Raw genomic sequence first — 19,873 nt, forward strand, 5'->3', positions numbered from 1 at the left:
ATTTCTAGATTCGTTATTTTATAAAAGTAACCTTAAGTGGGGGAGGGTTGTAGGAGGAAGAGCACAGGTGTTCTTGTACTATTTCTGTATCTGCGCATTTATATCTACACATGCATTAGTCTAGTCCCTTATTCCTTCCTCGCTGCATTCTTAAAGAGTCCTTTTTACAATATAAACATTTAAGGATGGGGTAGGAGTGAGCAGGATTATGTACAAGCTAGAAAGCAAAATATTTCTTTAAGATTTAAAGGTAACATGCCAGGTACTTTTACATCCATTCTTTCATTCCATTCTCACAGAAACACTGTGAGAATTTTTTAAATGGAAAAAATTGAGGCTGTGAGACATTAAGTAACATGTCCTAAGATTTAGAATAGATTCAAGCTTATCTGGTTTGTCCGTAATTTTTTTTGTAAACACCACGTTGACTAGAAATCACTTGGTTTCTAATCTTAATTGTTTTTAAAATTACAACAGGATTCAGCATTTTTACAAAATATTGTATTCTTTGAAGCTACTGCTTTCCTGATGAACAGAAACAGACTCAGATGGAATGCAGCCCTTGCACTGTGGCCTTCCCACCTGCTTTCTTTCTGAGATACAAGAAAGATGCCTAAAGCTCTGGCATCCATGTTGCAAGTACAAAGGCAAAAACTACATACTAAAGATGGACAACTGGAACCGCTAAAAGAACATAGGTGTCTGGGGACAGTGTAGCGCCACCATACCACACTGAAGTGCTGACACCTGGACTACTTGTCATATTATAAAAAAAAAAAAAAAAAAACACTCTGTATTTGTTTTTGTTTTATTTTTTAATGTTTATTTATTTTGAGAGAGAGAGAGAGAGAGAGAGAGAGCGCACAAGTGGGGGAGGGACAGAGAGAGAGAAAGAGAAATAGAGAGAGAAATTCCAAGCAGGCTCCAGCCCGACGTGGGGCTCTATCTCATGACCCGTGAGATCATGACCTGAGCCGAAATCAACAGTCAGACACTTAACCAACTGAGCCACCCAGGTGCCCCAAAACCCTGTATTTGTTTAAACTGTCAAAGTTGGGTCTGAGTTACAGGTACTCAAACACAACCTACACTGCTACAGATATCATCATTAAATATAATAAATGACCTCATTTTCATATCTAAAAAATATGTTAATAAATCTTACGCTTTGTTTCAGGGCAAAAGGAAATCCAAAACCTAAACCAATATCCCATATAATAGATCGATGAACTTTATTGACCTCAGCTAAAACAACAAAATCTTCTTTGACTATGGCATAATAGCCCTTTTATAGGTCTCCATCGATTTTTCACATTGTACTTTCTGGAGGGATTCTGAACATTCATTCATTCATTTGTTTCACAATTGTTTAAGTTCCTTCTGTGTCATGAGAGAAACACAGTAGTCTGAGATTTCCAGAAGCTCTAGTTAAAGACATTCAGTTAAGGAAATAAGAAGAATTCTGCCAACATTCCCTGAGGAAATCTCGAGTGCTACAGGCAAAGAGTCTGAGTTTCTACTCCAGTGTTGAGGTCCTAAATTACTTCCCCTGTAGATTGTGGTTTGAGTTATAAGAATCTGAAAAAGTAGAGAATCCACTATAGTCCCAACCTCGGCTTTTCCAAATCTCTCACAATTTAAAATAAATCAGTTCTATTCATAGGTTAAAAACAAACTCTTCATTACACCTGCTACAACCAGCCATATTTAATACATAGCTCCAATTATGGCATTTGCTTCTGGTTAGATCATTTTGGTATATGCAACTTACATAACTGTCTGAATGACCAAATTTCCTCTATAAAACAAAAGGAAACCCTTCCCCTCCATGTCCTCTTGTTCAAATCATGAGGTTCTGGCCACAATTATTCATGCCCCCCCCAACACCTCATAATATCCAAAACTACTGGGACAATGTATTAAACTAAGCATCCAGTAAAGAAGGCATTTCAGGGAAGCAAAAGAACCCAAAATTTTTACATTTAAAAACTGAAAATAAACAAACAAAAACCTGGCAGTCACAACCAAAACAGGAAAAGGAAGAAAAAGATGTAAGAGATCTGGCTGGATATATGAGACGAGGGAGAGAAGATTATAAATGCCAAATCCAGAGATCTCAGAAATGGGAGAAATTTGGCATAATGGAATAGAAAAAAATATCAAAAGGAAGACAGGAAATATGGACTCTATTTCAGGAAAGAGAACTGCCTGTCCGAAGGCATCATTATGAGAGAACATGGGGTCAGTACATCTGGAGCATAGATTGTGAGCAGGAAAAAGAGAGTGACCAGAAAGGAGGTAAGACAGTCAAGCCCAGGATAGAACATGGAAGACTGTTTAGACCAAGTTAAGAAGTTTACTTCATTCTGAGAACAATGAGAAACTAAAGTGTTTGAAACACAGTTTTTATATGATTTAAACTGTTTTGAAGGGGTGTTACTGGGTGTGATACGGAGAATGATTTATTTCTTGTTCATTTTGTCAAAGCTTAAAAAATAATTATGTTATTGTGGTATCAAAAGCTGTGTAAGTGAGACATTAGTGTTAAAAAAAAAAAAAGCACCTTGAGTTTAATCTTTCCCAACACAAACATTATAAAATATAAATGTGAGCATATGTAGAAAAAAAAATTTTTAATCACTTTTTTTGCCTCTTGTTTTTATTCAAAGCCAAATGATACGCTCGGGGGTAATAAGGTCACCAGGTGAAAAGAGCAATATGACAATTATAAACAGTTAGATTACAGCGACTACAAACCAGGGCCCATTAGCCCATACTACAGGAAAGTTATCGCTATAAATGGCTTTTCCTGTGTCCTTATCAATGCAGCACACAAAGAATCTCACCCTCAGCTTTTCTCTATGATCTATGCAGTGTTTATGCCTATCTAACCTCCCCAGGCACTGGTGGGTCAGTGCAACTACGGGGTGGGGAGATATGGCAGGAGAGTGACGAGACCATCTGCGAAGTGTCAGAGATGGACTAGGAGTCACCACATATTTCAGGGCAAAACTTTCCACATTAAAAAAAATATCTCTAAAGAAAATACTCCAACTGTGCTCTTATTGCTTGGAAGTACTCAAGATCACCATGGAAGCAAACCAGAAAGCTCCCAGCTCTGTTCTAACAGTGTTAAGTTGGCCCCTCAAACAGTACAACTTGCATTTGTCTTAGAGAGGAGGGGGGAAGCAAATGAATAGTTCTGAGATGGGAAAGAGAGTCCATTTAAAGTGAAAATAAAACAACACTTACCAAAAGGGTCACGAGGAATAATGTCTAAAAACCAGAGCCTGAAATGCTGGCCACTTCAAGTTCTTAAAAAATAAATGTCAAGTACAGAAACATCGGAATTCATTCCTTGCTAATATCATTGCTATCCCAAAGATTTGAAAATGGTGCCCACTCATTTCATATTACTCTTCTCAGGAAGGCTTTTCTATTAAAAGTTCAATATTCTTTTCTTATTTCCCAAAGACAATGTATATATTCCAAATAAATATGATGGATTAAAAAACAAACAAACAAAAATAGGTATCTTCAGAGTCTCCTACAAAGTGGCTTTTCCCTAGACCCATTAAATTATGAACTTTCAAGAGCAGAAAGTATCCTGGTCCTCCTTACCTCTTTCACTCTATTAAGAAATACTGGCTTAAATAAAATTTAACATGTTTATTTATTTATTTTTTGGTAGATCTTCTTAGAACATATTTGAATATACTACTGTGATCTGTAAAAAACCCAAGACAGAGAAATACAGTATACAAAGTTCTGGTGACATCTGAAACAGGAGCCCTCCTCCTCCTCCTCCTTTTAACAGATCATCTGATGACCCTGGCGTTCCCTAGAAATACAGCTCCAGAAACAACTTCAGGAGAATCTAGATCATTAAGCTATGTGTCTCTGGCAATGCTGGAATTCTACATCCACAATTTCCAGTTTCATGTGACTAGTGAAATAATGTGATATTTCCCTCTCTCTGTAACACCATCTTTGGAAATGTCAAATGAGAATAAAAACTTACAAACTCTAAGCCCCTAGAATTTTACATATAGGCCTTTCTCACTTGTCTTCATTTCTACCACAGGAGTTGTAAATGACCTTGCTTCTGCTTCCACCCAAAGCAAAAATTTAAATGTTCATTCAAGTGTCTCTGTAAAAAATTGAAAGAGTTTAAATAATGGATTTTTATCACACTTACATAAAATAAATACAAGTCAATAGTTTCAATGTTTAAAGTAGAATCAGGATAGGTCTTCAAAAAATAGCCTATAGCAAAGTACAATCAATTTTAATGAAAATTAAAAAACCAGTCAGCATTTGCTGTTAGGTCAATGGTCTACGAGAAACACTAGGAAAACTACATGAGGTTGATGTCTGAATATCCGCTTTTTATTTGCCAATCAACTGTCCTGATACCTAAATGGAACAGAAAAGTTTTTCTATTTTTTTAAGGCAGTCTTATTTTTTTTTTTTTTTATTTTTTTTTTCAACGTTTATTTATTTTTGGGACAGAGAGAGACAGAGCATGAACGGGGGAGGGGCAGAGAGAGAGGGAGACACAGAATCGGAAACAGGCTCCAGGCTCTGAGCCATCAGCCCAGAGCCCGACGCGGGGCTCGAACTCACGGACCGCGAGATCGTGACCTGGCTGAAGTCGGACGCTTAACCGACTGCGCCACCCAGGCGCCCCAAGGCAGTCTTATTTTTTTAAGTCAATAACAATTAAAAGAATCTGGCCATCAAAAATACACCCAGTCCTGCAGACAGATCTGCCTTAAGTCTGTGTTCCAATTCTTGCTGTTAAATTTACTTGATTATTAAATAGCAATAGTGCCTTCTGATAAAGGTACAGGAGTAAGAACTATAATATCTTACCTCAGGTGCCAACAAAAGAACTATTTAATGGCATGATTCAGAGTGAAGCCAGTCTCTACCAGGTGAGGTGTTCTCATATTCGCCATGTGTATAAGTCACTTATTTAATGTAGTCAAACTTGTGAAGTACTATGAGACTGTTGCACAAAGTGTTATATAAAAACCAAGACAATACTATCATAAATACACATATAAACAACAACCCTTCCACTACCACTATTTGAAAGTATCTTGAAGTCTAACCTTAGAATGCCAAAACGAATCATTTTTTTTTTAGTTGAAAATCTCAGTAATGTCTTAGGCTCTTCATGTTATGTATTTCCCAAGTGCTTTAATGTAACAGCCAGTTGCTACCAGAGTTCGTTAAGTAATTTCATTAAGTAATTCCTTTAACATCTCAAAAAATATGTCCCTTAAAACTGCTCATATCCATTCCTTTTTCCACTCTCCAAATACTTTCCTTGCTGTTATCAGTAGTCACAGGAACGTGGATTTTGGAGTTTCCTCCGGTGCCAGTGCAGACCATACAAGTAGATATCCTCAGATTAGAAAGGGAGAGATACATTCCAGTAAGATTCCTGCTTACCCCATCCCACCCCATGCCATTCCTGGCACTAGCAATGATCACAAAGAACTGTAAAGAGATTGTGGGTAAATTCTCGCCCTGCTACTGACTATCTCTCCAAATTATAGCCAAAAAGGAATATTATTAAAGCAAGCAAGAGGTAAAATATCCTGAAACTTAACAAAATTACTTATGTTCAGGGAGATAAATTATCACCTATAGTCCTCATAATTACTTTTAAACTTTTGTTTGAATCTTCTTAGTAAAAGAATTCAAGGGACAAAGCTATTAGTTTAGGTGCTGAGGCTAACTTCTTAATAGAAAAACAGGTCACCAGCTTGCCATGCCTAATGACTGCCCAGGGAATGAAGATTTACGGCACAGAAGTAAGTTCACTTTGAAATATGCTTTTAAATTGAGATTTTGGCAAGGCTTCCAACTCTAAGAGAAAGACAAGTGGTAGAGAGTCCTTAGGAGGCTTATAAAAGGGGATACTCAAGTGGAATTGGGGTAAGCCATTCTGGGGCATAGGTCTGTAATCAGTAGATGTCTGAAGCCTAACTCAGCCTCTAGTTCCCTTGACATGAAGGATTCTTTCTAGGTCTAATAAGATTCAGGAGTTGAAGAAGCCTCTGAAATTCTAAGCAAAATACCACACGCCTGTACATATGTGCATTTTGTCTGGGGAAAGGGCTCACAGCTTTCATCAAATTCTCAGAGGCCCCTTGCCCAAGGAAGTTTAAAAGAAATACTGCACTTGCTAGAGCCTTTGTAATATGAATTCACCGCCCAACGACATTCTGCATTCCCTTATACCTCAGGCTGTTTTATAGTCTCCTTTAGTAATTGAAAGAGAATGAAATAAAAATGAGGTTCTTATGATTCATGTAATACTGAGAGGTTGCTGCTTACTTAAAAAATCCACATATTGCTATATACGCTATCCCTGGATCCAAGATGTCAGAAATCTTTAGAAAGGGCGCTTTCACTATAGTATAACACAAATGCGAAAAAGTACATAAATTAAAGGTATACACTGGGCAACATTCTTTCACCCAGGATTTTTTTAAATTGTTAATGAGCAGATAATGCAGATCACTGGAAACAAGAAACCACAGGAAGATAAGATCATAAATGAGACCCACACACTAGGAGTATGGTTGTATTTACAGGTTTGCTCCCCCCAGTCTCTTAATGACATCCAAGTTCCTTGATATGGGACATATATACAGTCCTTCAGTGATAGAAGGATGAGCGAGCAGAAAATTTGGAGAAGAGTCAGAAAGACGTTCCAGGGCACAGAGGAGCTAACAGTATATATAAATCTTTGTCCAAACTGAGTTGGGTTCAAGGCTTGGGGTCCATAAACATGGCAGACATCGCTGGGTTGGTAGAGTTTTCAAAAACTCTGTAAGGCAGCCTGGCTTCTGTCCTCATTAGACAGACAGCCCATGCATCTTTTTAACTACTACTACACTATGTACAAAAATTTCAAATTATTATTATTCCTTTCTCTTCCGGTAAAATTTTTAGTTTGTTACTTTCTCCCTTCCAAAAACATCAGCCTTGATGACTATAAAATGATGTTTTATACCTGCCCCTTGCCTGCCCATCTCTAAACTGTGTATGAACATTTAAACAATATAAATTGTTTAAAGCAATTCTATAAAATATACCTACATTTGCCCTGCACACTTCCACTGCATTACTATACCAAGAACCAAGTCTCAATTAACCACTATCTGACCCTTGTTCACTTTCTTCCCTCCCCTCCTCCTGCCAAAGTTTGCCCTTCCTGCCAAAGTTCAGCACTTCCTAGAAAAGTCTCACTGCCTGTTTGATATTGTACTTCACTTTAGTCACCAAAGGAAGAATTTACAGGTGCTTGGCCCCATCTATAAGACCATGACCGAAATCTGACCTCCTGTTACAATACGTGAACTCCTGCCCTACTGATAAGGCTGGCAGATATAAGTAGGATTTTTCAAATAATCCTTTGGGAATTTATAAGCAGCACAGCCATAAAAGGAGGGTGAATGGAAGGTCGGTTTCACTAAAAATAATAAATATTGCCATGTTTATTCAAAGTGTGCCTTGTTATCCTCCAGGCCAAAAGTTCAGATAAACACTATTGTAAATGACAAAATATTAGAACTTTTTGTTACTTCTGTTATGATCCTTCCGTTGGACACCAATAGAACTGTTTTCCCTCGTATAAGTCCCAGCCCTGATATTGTATAACACTGCCTGAGGCTAGAAAACTGGATTCATTTGCAGGTCAAAAGGAGGGCAGTTATCTCTCAAAATCAAAAACAAACATTTATTGAGTATTATATACTGTTAATACTAAGTGCTAAGTGCTAAGGCTCAAAAAGATGAATAAAACATGGTACCTGCCCTAAAAGAGCTTACAGTCTATTGAGGAAAAAGAACACATATTTAGGATAAGATAATAGAATACAGTCAGCACTAACAGAAACAGTACTGGGTTCTATAACAATGCAAAGGGGAAGGGGGTCCACTGAGCTCAATGTGAAACATTAGTAAAATTTGCTGGAGGACACAAGTATGAAATAAGTAGGAGTCCGTAAAATAAAAAGAAGTGGGAATGAATACTCATTCAGGCAGAAGGACCAGAATGAGGAAAGAATGAGAAGCAGGAAATAGCATGGTACATTCAAAGAACTAGAAGCATTTCAGTTTCATTAAAGCAAAGTGGTAAGCAGCAGACAATATGGCAGACAGGACACGGAAAACCTTCTGTCTTTTGATATGCCATATTTTCTTCTATACTTCTATATTTTACTCAATAGATGACCAGTTAGAGAATCTTAAGCAGATAACATATATCCCAGATTTGCATGATGCACAGATCACTATCATCACAGTGAGAAGGGAGTCAGGGATTTATACTATAAGGAAGGGAGAGCAGCTAGGAGAATGTTTTCAATAATCCCGATGTCTAGGACAATCATTTTAGGATAGGGGAGGATGAGAAAGAGAGTAAAACTGTATTTAGGAGGTAACATTTGCAAGGCATGGCGATTTAGATATGGTACTGAGAAAAACGAAAAAGTTTGGGTTTCTGCCTGGGGAACTGATAGAATGCTGTTATTGCCTGAGATCATGGTAAATCCAAAACAGTAGATTTTAGGGAAGGGGTGAGATAATGAGTTCATTTTGAAACATACAGAGTTTGTGCTGCCTGTGGAATATGCCAAAATGTTAATATTAACTACATCCGGAAATTTGAAAAAAATATTTATGTTACAAATCTTTATATTAAGCAATTCATTTTTAAATATCTTTGTCATCATTATTATGAAGAGATGTCCTTCACTATATAGTAATACATATTAGTGCTGTGAGAATGAGAAACAAATATAGAGAAGTAACAAATTACGGCCCCCAAAAAGCTATGAAAAGGGTCAACTCTAGAAGTCATATGTGTCTAGCCCTTCCTTTAACAAAAGAGACATTTTAGTGCTTAAAGTCCATCTAGCTCTGGAACAGCAATGTCCAAAAAATAAACATGTATTCCAGAAACAGAGCTGAGCTCTTACCACTGGTTGTACTTTTTCAAAATTAGGAAACACTATGAAAGAGGGAAGAAGCCTGTTTCTGCCATATAAACAATGTCTTATCAAATTATTATAAAACCTTTATGAATACCAAATATTGCAACACTACAGAATATTAGCATGTGGAATTTATTTAAAAATTTTTTAACTTCTAGTTTAGGATGACATCGACTTTGTATATTTAAGAACGTGTACATTTAGAATAATTGATAAACTCTGTTGATGGCAGAGACTAGAACCTCTATCTATATGTCTATACTTTACATCATATACTTTAAAAAATACCAATAATGTGCCTAATAATCAGCATCAGAGACACATAACTCCTGCCAGATTAACGGCCATGTACTAAATTCCAATCATGTACCAAAGACGGAGCGAGGCACCATTGGAACATACCTTTAAGTGCACTAAGCAGATCGTTATTACCATAGCTCATATATGAGAAAGCTACGGTTTAGGTAACTTGCCTAACACCACACAGCTAGTGAGTGTGTAAATAAATTACTTCAGTACTCTTATTAACCACTATTAGAGTTCTCATTTGAAGAAAACTTGTCACATTTTCTATACCATAAAATCTTAACAAAGTTTAAAAAACTAACAGATACACAGTGATGAGATACAGTGCTGTTATATTCTAGTCATTCAAAGATTATAACTTCTTGGTAGGTAGATCGTAATTTTTTTAAAAGCATAAGTCCTTGATTTATTTATACATCGTTGCTCTCCATATCCATTTCATGCAGGACAAAAATTCAGTAAGTGTTTAGTGAATAAATGAGTAATAATGTTTGAGCTAGCATATGCTCAAACAAATGTACTGCATTTTCTTTTAGCTACCACTTACTTATTCATTCCACTAATATTTATTGAGTGCCTACTATATGCCAAGTACTGTTGTTGGTACTGAAGATATAACATTAAACTAAACAAATTGATATTCATACTTTTACACTATTTGAGAGGAAAAGTACACTTGACGTTGCAATTCTGAGACTTAACAAAAACCATATATAAATACAAAACAGATTAAAAATAAAAAAATAAAAGGAGTTCAATTTCACAGAGTATTTTTTAAAAAAGCAGTAATATGTCCTCATTAAGTTGGATTTATCTAAAGAATACAGAAATCATTTAAGATCACAAAAATCTATCAATGAAACTTAATTAGTAACATTCATGAGCTAAAGTATAAAAACCACAGAACTGTATCAATATATTTGAAAAATATCCAATAATATTCAACATTTACTTATATTCTTATAAAAAATTTACAGGAGCCTAGGAATAACTAGATAAAGAATATTTACCAAAAACTTATTTAAAACATCAGTTAAAACATGCTGTTAGAGATCAAAAATGAGACAAGGATGCCTATTATCACCTTCCTGAACAACAGAGTAAGTAATGATGATCCTGGTCACTACAACGACAATAAAAAAACAACGTGATAAATGGATAGGAAGAAAAGAAGCAAGTCAGTATCTGTAGACATTATGAACAACCACACAGAAAATCTACCGAAAACCAAAAAACAAACCATAATAACTAATAAAAGAGTTGAGCAAGGTTGCCAGATATAAGTTAACTTACAAAAATCGAGAGCATTCCTCAATATCAGCAATTACTAATTAAAAAGTAAGGTAGAATATTGTAAAAAAAAAACAAAACAAAACACTGTATTTTGCTACTACTTAAAAAATGCCCAAGACCATTAACATAGAAACAAAGCTTAACTAAATAATTTAAAAGTAGACTTTTTTCTTCCATGAATACCAAGAATTAGCAGTAGAAAGTTGTCAATTCTTCCCAAAATATATATAGAGATACTTAGTATATGCCCAAGGTATTCCAAGAATCAGTGGGCCATATACAGATTATGTAGTAGATAGGACTGGTAAAACTGAGTTCATCAAATAAAAAAAATTAAGTTGGATTCCTACACCTCATACTATAACTACAGTGAACCCAAGATGAATCAATATCAAAATGTAATGGGTAAAAGTTAAAGTTAACATAAAGGGAATGCCCTATGACATTGGAATAGAGAGGGGCTTTTCTTTTTTAAACAAGACTTAAAAAGTACAAACTACAAGGTTTAAATTGATGGACTTGATTATATCAAAATCAAGGACTCCTGTTAATGAAAGATACTATGGCCATAGTGTAAAGTCTATGGGCAAACTGGAAAAAAGACATTTGCAACATCCTCCATTGTCAATATGTACAACATAAAAGGAATTTCTGAAATTTCTCTTTCCAGAAAAGAGAAAAAAACAAAACAAGGAAGGCAAAACAAAACTGAACAAAGGTCAAAAATAGGTATTTCAGAGAAAAAAGATCTTAAATGATTGGGGAGTCTATAAAAAGCACAATGTTATCAGTAATCAAAGAGATGCAAATTAAAACAAAGAGACATCATTTGATATCCATCAGGTTATCAAAAATTAAAATTAAAATTATATATATACCTTCTGACCCAGCAATTCCAACCTAGGTATAGAAATCTTGGAAACTTACACCCAAGTCCATACAGGGGTCCTACTTATTACAGCAGAATGTTAGAAGCAATTTAAGAGTTGATCACTGAAGTAATAGACAAAACACAGCAAATGCAAACCATTTGTTAATAATCATGTAGAAGTGGGAGGCCATGAGTAAGATATATAGACTATAACAAGGTTAGATATTAAAAATAGGCTGAATAAAAAAATACAAGAAAAAACTACATCCATAAGATAACACCATTTGAGTAAATTAAAAACACCTACATACACAAAATTACTCTATATTTTTCAAGGATACAAACACAACCATTACCAGACATTAAACATATTAGAGATTGTATATTTGGAGATAAGAGTTGTGGATGGAAACAAACAAGATAAAAAAAATACAAGAGGGGGACTGATAGGAAATAACGATAATAGCGTGTTGTGTCACAAACTAAGATGAATATGATTTATTTAATTATTGGTACATGAGATTGAAAAAAAAATTACTTATTTTAGGTGCCTTGAGACAACTCAATCTATGACCTCCTCCATCTTTATAGAACAAGGAATGACAGATGGAGACAAGGGGTGGAGAGGGAAAAGAAGGGAGGAGGGGAAAAGGAAATTAGCAAGAAGTGGGAGGATGAAGGAGAGGAGAAAAAATTACCAAGTCTTCCCAAACTAATGGAAATCACCCCAAAATACTCCAGCCATGAAGTCCATAGACCAGTGTCCCAAACTGTCTGGAGTAACAACTAAGTGACACTATATTAGATATATGAAGAAAGAAAATGTGTAACAGACTTAAGTAAGACTTACTCCATCATATTATAAAACAACCTGATAGAATCTTTATAGAACTTTGTTATTAAAAAATACCAATAATGGACTTCTCTCATCAATTGGTCTTTAATGATACTTTGGCTTCCTAGTTTAATTTTTTGATTACCTTTATATCTGTGTGTCTGCACGTAGGTGACTACCAAGATAGAGAAAGGGCTACTTCTTATAATACCAGTAACACCCATAATAATTCCCCCCCCCCAGAGAGGTTTCTCTTTGCATAGGAGTAAGTGTCATCAGGAATAAAAAGATAAACAGTTTTTACAAATATTATTTTAATATATAAAGATAGGTTATTGTTATTTAAATAACTACATCATTAAATTAAGAATAGAAATCTGAGTGTGTGACTATTTCTAGGTATAATATTATTTGTTGATGACTGATAGAAATTAATGTTATTTGCTTAGCTCAATTACATGGCAAACAAAAGATTCAAGAAGAAAAGAAAGGATTATTTTTTGTAATTAATACTCCTTAAATAATAGTTTCTTTTTTCTTACTCTTAATAATAAACAGAAAAACTATAAAAAATGAGAAAGAAGAGTTTTGAACTCAATATATCTCTTCATTAGGCAGAGCTAGATAAAGACTCACCAGGACAGAATATATGTGTAGACATCGATAAACAGGAGAGAAATCCACCAAATCTTGGGCTCCAGGTACCTGCAAAACAAACAAGATTGTCACAAAATATTCAAACAAAGCTATTAGGAACATTAAACTGCATTTATTTTTTTATTACTGGAGTGTAAAAAAAATAAAAGTCAGCTTTAGTTTCTAGGAGAAAAACACAAAACAAACAAACAAACAAACCATGCTCTCATAAACCCAGTTTGGGTATTTTAACCATGAGATTAATAACCGAAGATAGCAGCAAGGCTGGGACACAGAACAGAAGGATGAAAACAGAGAAGAGTAACAGAAGATGTCGCTGGCCCTGCATCTGCTTTTAGAGATATATTTCAGGCTATGGGCCTCCAAAAGGGATGAGAAGATGGTAACATGACTTTGACAACTTGACTGTATCTTCTTGGACACATGGTAGGCTACATAAAAGACTAAGTTTCAGGACTGCCTGAGTGGCTTGGTCAGTTACACGTCTGACTCTCGATTTTGGCTCAGGTCATGATCTCATGGTTGGTGAGTTAGAGACCCGCGTCGGGCTTTGTGCTGACGGCACAGATCCTGCTTGGGATTCTCTCTCTCCATCTCTCTCTGCCCCTTTCCCGCCCATACCCTTACCCACGCACACATGCTCTCTCTCAATCTCTCTCTCTCTTTCTCTCTCTCCCAAAAATAAACAAACATTAAAAAAAGAGAAAGAAAAAGACTAAGTTTCAGTGGTCAAAACCAAAACTTGCTGCACAGGATGAATTAAACGGCCTGCCAGCCAACTTCTGAAGGATATAAGAATTAGTGAATATTTACGTCAGCATGCAATCAAAATACCAGAAAATTATAGTACGAACAATGTAGACAGATTAAATCTAGACATCAAAAGGCAAAGTAAAACAAACAACATTAGGTAAGAACTGGAGATAGTCACAGTGCTAAAACTGTTTGGTTATGTGACCTGACAATGAGTAACTCACAATTTACTTTGGCCTCAATTTCTCAACTGAAAAAGGAAACTATTGCCTATATTGTTGACCTATAGGAATTAAATAAGAATAAAAGGACACAAAGTAAATACTGAACAAAACAAAATAAAGCAAAAACAAAACAGACAAAAGTTCATTAAAAATAATCAAAATAAAGACCTAGCTGCAGGTTTTACTGTAACACTGCTAATTGTAGGATTCATCAGAATATAAGCAGCAGGCACTAAATTGGGTTGAGCAGACTTGTGAATACAAAGTCTGTTTCCTCATTTCATCAAGCAGGATCATTTCTTCTTTGGTGGCATAGCTTTCTTCACCAAGATGCTTTTCCAAAGAAATCTACTCATTCTACAACTCAGCAGCCCAGTACTTTCTTGTCTCTCCAAAATCATCATCTCCTACGTTTATTGGTTCAAATTTATTGACTATTTTGTTCATTTGCTTTGCACCCATGATAGCACACTAAATCTCTATGTTTAAGAATCTCTCAGGGGTATATACTCTGAAATCACTCAAAACAATCTCCTGTGAATCCTAAGTTTGATCATAAGATCTACGTCATGGTCCAAGCATATATTTATTTAAAAAAAAAAAAGCAATTAGAAATGTCAGCATTAAAAAATCACTGAGAAAAACATTTTATGGACAGATAAGCACCACGTATTTAAAAACAAAAAGATTAAAAAGCATGTAAAAATTAAGGACACTCGTTTTCATCTTAATGAAACAAAAAGAGGCAACAGATGATCATTTTAGGCAGTCTTATTTTAAATGGCCACAACATCAAAATATCTTTATAGTCTCCTCTCTTGAATTGCAAAGTAAAGATGTGAAGGAAATTTATCTTGCCAGAAAAACAGAGCCTACTAATGAAAACTACAACTAAGCAAAACACAAGCTCAAAAGATGAAAAATAAAATTATATTAATATTTAAACTACATAAAAATTACACATACATATGAAAAGAGATAAGAACACATGTAAAATAATTTTGATCTGTATAAGAAATGAAACTTTTATTTGAATGATTATAAAATTATTTACAATAAATTATATACTTACAAAAAGCTTAAGGAAATTTAAATAAATTTCAATCACAACTTTGTTCATATGTTCATCTTTACATAGTTTATTTATTTTGTTTTGCTTTGACTCAGGACCATTAGTTTCATTCAAAAGGAAACTGCTCCCAAGCCATTCCTCAGACAGAGGCCTGGCCCCTTCACATGTCAGGCCCATCCTTATAGAATGAACATCCACAGTAGGGGACAGTTTCCCCTAAAAATCTGTGATGAGTAAGCTAATGGTGCCCCTTTCTAATGGGCTAAAAAGAATGGTTTATCTGGGCCAACCAAAAAATACATATATTTAGAGAGGACAGAAAGATTTTCCTGTCAGCTCCAGCAAATATTTACAACCAAACCTATCTTCTGTGAGGCTGTCTTGACATCATCATCCTCAGCTTCAAACAGTTTGAAGTGACCTGACCCGGAAGTATTGGCTTTGCTATTTCTTAGCCTCTGCAACCATAATCCAGTTAAGTCCTCCCCAGCCAAGGACTGCCTGCTTTGAAAGCGGTACACAAATCTAGACAAGAAAAGGAGCAAAATGGGGCTTCGGTTCACAAACTTTACCTCCACCCCCAAAATAGCCTACTATTTAGAAATCATTTTTCCTCCATGCTCCCTTCTGTGAAGAACACTAGGAACACTGCAAGGAACCAAGAAGAGTGCTGTGAGGAGAAAGGTATGTAAAGCATGCACTGACTCATGTTGCTTTGAGCTAGATGTGTTTTCTCTGCTTCCACTAATGAAAAAGAATCACATCTACTGAAAGGCAAAAGGAAGAGGGCAACATACGCTGTACGTGAAGGAATGCCATACGTTTGGAAGGATAAGAAATGAACTTTCAAAACTAAATAAATGGGAGTGGGAAAGAGAACAAAAGGCAGTTTCTCCTGACTCACATAAACGGGTCTGTTTTAAGGTCCACATTTTGCTCCCCATTTAAAATGCAAAATCTCTGTCAAGGTTGTCTTCATTCTTCTTCCCCTCCTGTTTGCCCTTCTCTCCCCTCAAGTGCAAAGAATGATTCAAGCAGGTTTAGATTTCAGCTGGGGCAGAGGGAGGAGTCCAAGGACACTCTCCTAAGCTAACAATGACTGTCCCTAATGGTTTCTGTCTCCTAACAAAAGCCATGACTCCGTCTTTATCAGCTTCATCTAATTTTTCCTTTCCAAAGTAAATAACACAGCCCTTGCATTTTACACATGTCCAAGTTTGACAAATCATTATCGACTGGGACTATAACTGATAAGAGATAACTTTGTGGTAGGACGTTGTCATTTCCTCTCATAAGGGCTTTCTTTCTGAGATACAGAAACATGATTAAAATAGTTAAACATTTCCTCTGCCTGGCAGTCAGGAACTCAAGACATTAAGATACTGGAGTCTGTATTTTTCTAGTTCAAATAGATCTATGAAGATACCAACAGCAGCCACAAACAGTATACTCAAGATTATCCTGCCTTTTTAACTAGTTGTTTTCCTTATGAATTCACATGAAATAATTTCATCACCAAGGACAGCAGCTGCCTCATTCCCTATATAGTTCCTGAATGGAGGGCATTAGTGCCTTCTGTCAACTCAAACCTCTTCATTATCAGAGAAGCAAATACTAGGTTAGATTTTAGATTCTGTAACTAAGAAATTTGTGCCTCAGGACGTGTTATAATATTATATAAGTTAAGATATTAAAATAACATAAATAAATAAGCTATCAAGAGAATTTAGGAGTGACTGGACTAGAACATTCAGGGGTAGATATCATGAAGACAACTGTTATACGCTACAATTATGCATTCACACACCCATTAGAGGTCATGTATCACCAGATACCAATATACATGGCTAGTCTGTTTCAGTATGCTTCTTACATTTGTAGGATACATATTAATAGCTTCCATCAAAGCTGTAGTTTTTGTTACTTATTGTCTGTAGATTTTGTTAAATAGCATCATATCCTATCGATATATTAGCTATCACACAGTGCCACTATATAAGTGACAAAAAAGAGTCTGGAGGCAGAGGATGCTGTAAAATAAGAAAAGTAAATTCATGAATAAGATCAATGAAAGGCACCCTGACTTAGAATCAATGAAAGGCACCCTGAAAAAAAGTCTTATGAGACTCTGCAGACCATGTATTGGAGAAGATGATGTAAAGATTCAGAGTAGAAATGGACATATTAGATGGTCATAAAGAAAAGAAGAATAAACATTTCTGATTATAAAAGTTCTTGCAAAACAGCAGGATCTGACTTTTATGATGTTTTTCTTCTCTAATACATCTTTGATCTGACAATTGAAAATTGAAAGGTTACTGGTTAAGTTCTTTCCATAAAGAATAAGGAAAAATGATTGTATTTCTTAAAGAAAAAGGAGATTTTTATTTTAAAATAAGTGACATCAAGCTTTAACAGATACATTTATTTAACATTTTTATACCACCTTTTCCCCCCAACAAGGGAGTTGGAAGTTAGTAGCTACTTCTAGTGAAGGGAAGCAGGAAAGAAAAAAATCTGCAGGTAACAATATCATAGATCTACCTGCTTTACTAACGGGTAAGCATATCATTAAGAAAAGGGAATAGAGTACACAACTGCTTGCCTCCTTCCACTCAAGAATATTTACCTATGCTGCTGATAAAGATAGTACCTGAAAAAAAGAAATGCATTAGTGTTGTTCACAGCTGTCCCAGGAGATACACACACACACATACACTATACCACACAGGCCACTTATTTTTCTCTTACGAAACCTTTCAAAGTCGGTAAAACATCCAAAAAGGGTATGATAAAAATTTGCAAAGAATTTAGAGATGTTTCTTCTCACTAACATCTGAGTCATTCTCCTTCTTGAAAATACTTTTGATTACCACTTTTCACAAAACAGTTCGTTGGGATTAGTAAATGAATGCAGGGACTTGGTGCCCATTTCTGAGCATTAGTTGGATCTCAAGTCATTAAAATGTACCAGGCATCTTTCTGAAGGGAGAAAACAAGAAATGATTAGCTGAAAAGAGCACTACCTTTGCACTCAAAGGATCAATTTCGACGGCCCATATTGTGTCTGGAAGCCAGGAAATACCTGGCAAACATTCTTCACCAATGTGCTTTTCTATACTACTCTGCTTCCAAAGCTTCAGAGAAAAGAAAGGTAGAATTCATTTGGACATAATCTTCCACAGAGCTGCACTGAACACCATGGAGGCACCAACAAACTCGAAGGCCTAGGACTCTAAGTGACTCGAATTAGCAAAAGGATAAAAGAATTTTCTAAACCTTTGAACCTGTAAGAATACCCTGAACAGAGCCCTAGCCTAAAAACTGCATAATATTACTAAGAGCTTCTCGCGAATGACTAGGATTCTTCCTGAGAAATCCTTAAACAAATTACTACATAATTTACTCAAGTGTTTTCACTAAGCAGAAGAAAATCAAGAAAAATCACCATTCTCCCTATACTGAGACACCGCAAAAAAAACTTTGTGGCCAGAATCAAAAGCTACTCTCTCAAGAATTCTCTGCTTAAAGCTGAACACTAAGGCAGTAAAAATTCAACTGATCTTTATTTAACAATGGTCTACTATAGGCTAAGAAATGCTAAACTGTTACACAAAAAAGGACCTTTAGCCGTAAATATGGTATTAAATATAAAGGTTTTGAGAGGAAGAAAAATTAAGCTGATCAAAGTAGGTAGAAAAAAATGTTATAGATGAAGAATTAATTTTCCTAATACAGAAACAACTCACTAAGACTGAAGGGGGGAAAAAAACCAAAATCGTTAGAAAAATAGGGACACGAGCAGTTTACTTTAAAAAAATATGCAAACAGCTCTCAAACTTATAAGATACTACATTTCACCCATAGCCATAGGAATACAAATTAAAACTATACAGAGAGACCATTTCTCATCTATGCAACTTGTAAATATTCAAAAGCTTAACAAAACACTCTCTTAAAGAAACTGTAAGGAAATAGACACATCACACACACCTAGAGGGGGGATGTATAGAAAATGGTACGACTTCAATGAAGCAGAATTTGATATTATCTAGCAAAACTACACATGCATTAATTTACTCCTTGAATCAACAATCCTTCTAGGAACTTACCCTGAAGATATATATCTGACTATAAGAAGAATAACTCTCAGGTTTCGGGGTTGATTTTTAAACTGTTTTTTAAATTTTAAGATTTTTTATATAAGGTAAAATTCACCCTTCCAGCGAACAATCCATTAAGTTTGGACAAAACCATATAAGCCTGTAATCATTATCACAATCTAGATACACAACAGCTTTACCACCCCCAAAATTCCCTCATGCCTCCCTGGAGTCCATTATTCCCTGACACCCAGCCTTTGGCAAACACTGACCCAGTTTATGCCCCTAATTTTGCCTTTTCAGGAGTATTATTTATTCAGCCCCAACGGTATGCAGCCTTTGAGTCTGACTTCTTTCATTTAGCATACTACATTTGCGGTTCATCTGTATTGTTTCATGTATCTGTAGTTCATTTCTTTTTATTTCAGAATGAAACTCCAATTATGGATATACCACAGTCATTTATCCCTTGCCCTGAAGGACAGTTGGGTTGTTTCTACTTTCTGGCAATGTCTGAATAAAGTTGCTATAAACATTCAGGTGCAAGTCTCTGTGTGAACAGATGGGGAAATACCTATGAGTGAAATTGCTGAGTCAGATGGTGTGTGTTCAACTGTATAATACACTACTACACCAAAGTGTTTTCCAAGGTGACTAAACTATTTTGCATTTTTGCAGCAATATCTAAGAGCAATATATACAGTTGCTAGGCACCCTGCCAGTACTTGGTATGGTCAGGTTT

General features: G+C 35.6%; 1 protein-coding gene across 5 annotated transcripts in view; it reads right to left on the reverse strand.

Moving 5' to 3' along the window:
- The window catches only part of EXOC6B (exocyst complex component 6B), a 611,818-nt gene that overhangs the window by 329,633 nt on the left and 262,312 nt on the right, over positions 1-19,873 (reverse strand). For all 5 annotated transcript variants that reach the window (XM_030310833.1, XM_030310832.1, XM_032592666.1 and 2 more), the window contains exon 8: positions 12,959-13,027. In XM_030310833.1, coding sequence (XP_030166693.1) covers positions 12,959-13,027 — 69 coding nt within the window. The remainder of the gene's footprint in view (positions 1-12,958; positions 13,028-19,873) is intronic.

This window comes from Lynx canadensis, chromosome A3 (assembly GCF_007474595.2).
Source record: "Lynx canadensis isolate LIC74 chromosome A3, mLynCan4.pri.v2, whole genome shotgun sequence".
In the NCBI taxonomy this organism is placed as follows: Eukaryota; Metazoa; Chordata; class Mammalia; order Carnivora; family Felidae; genus Lynx; species Lynx canadensis.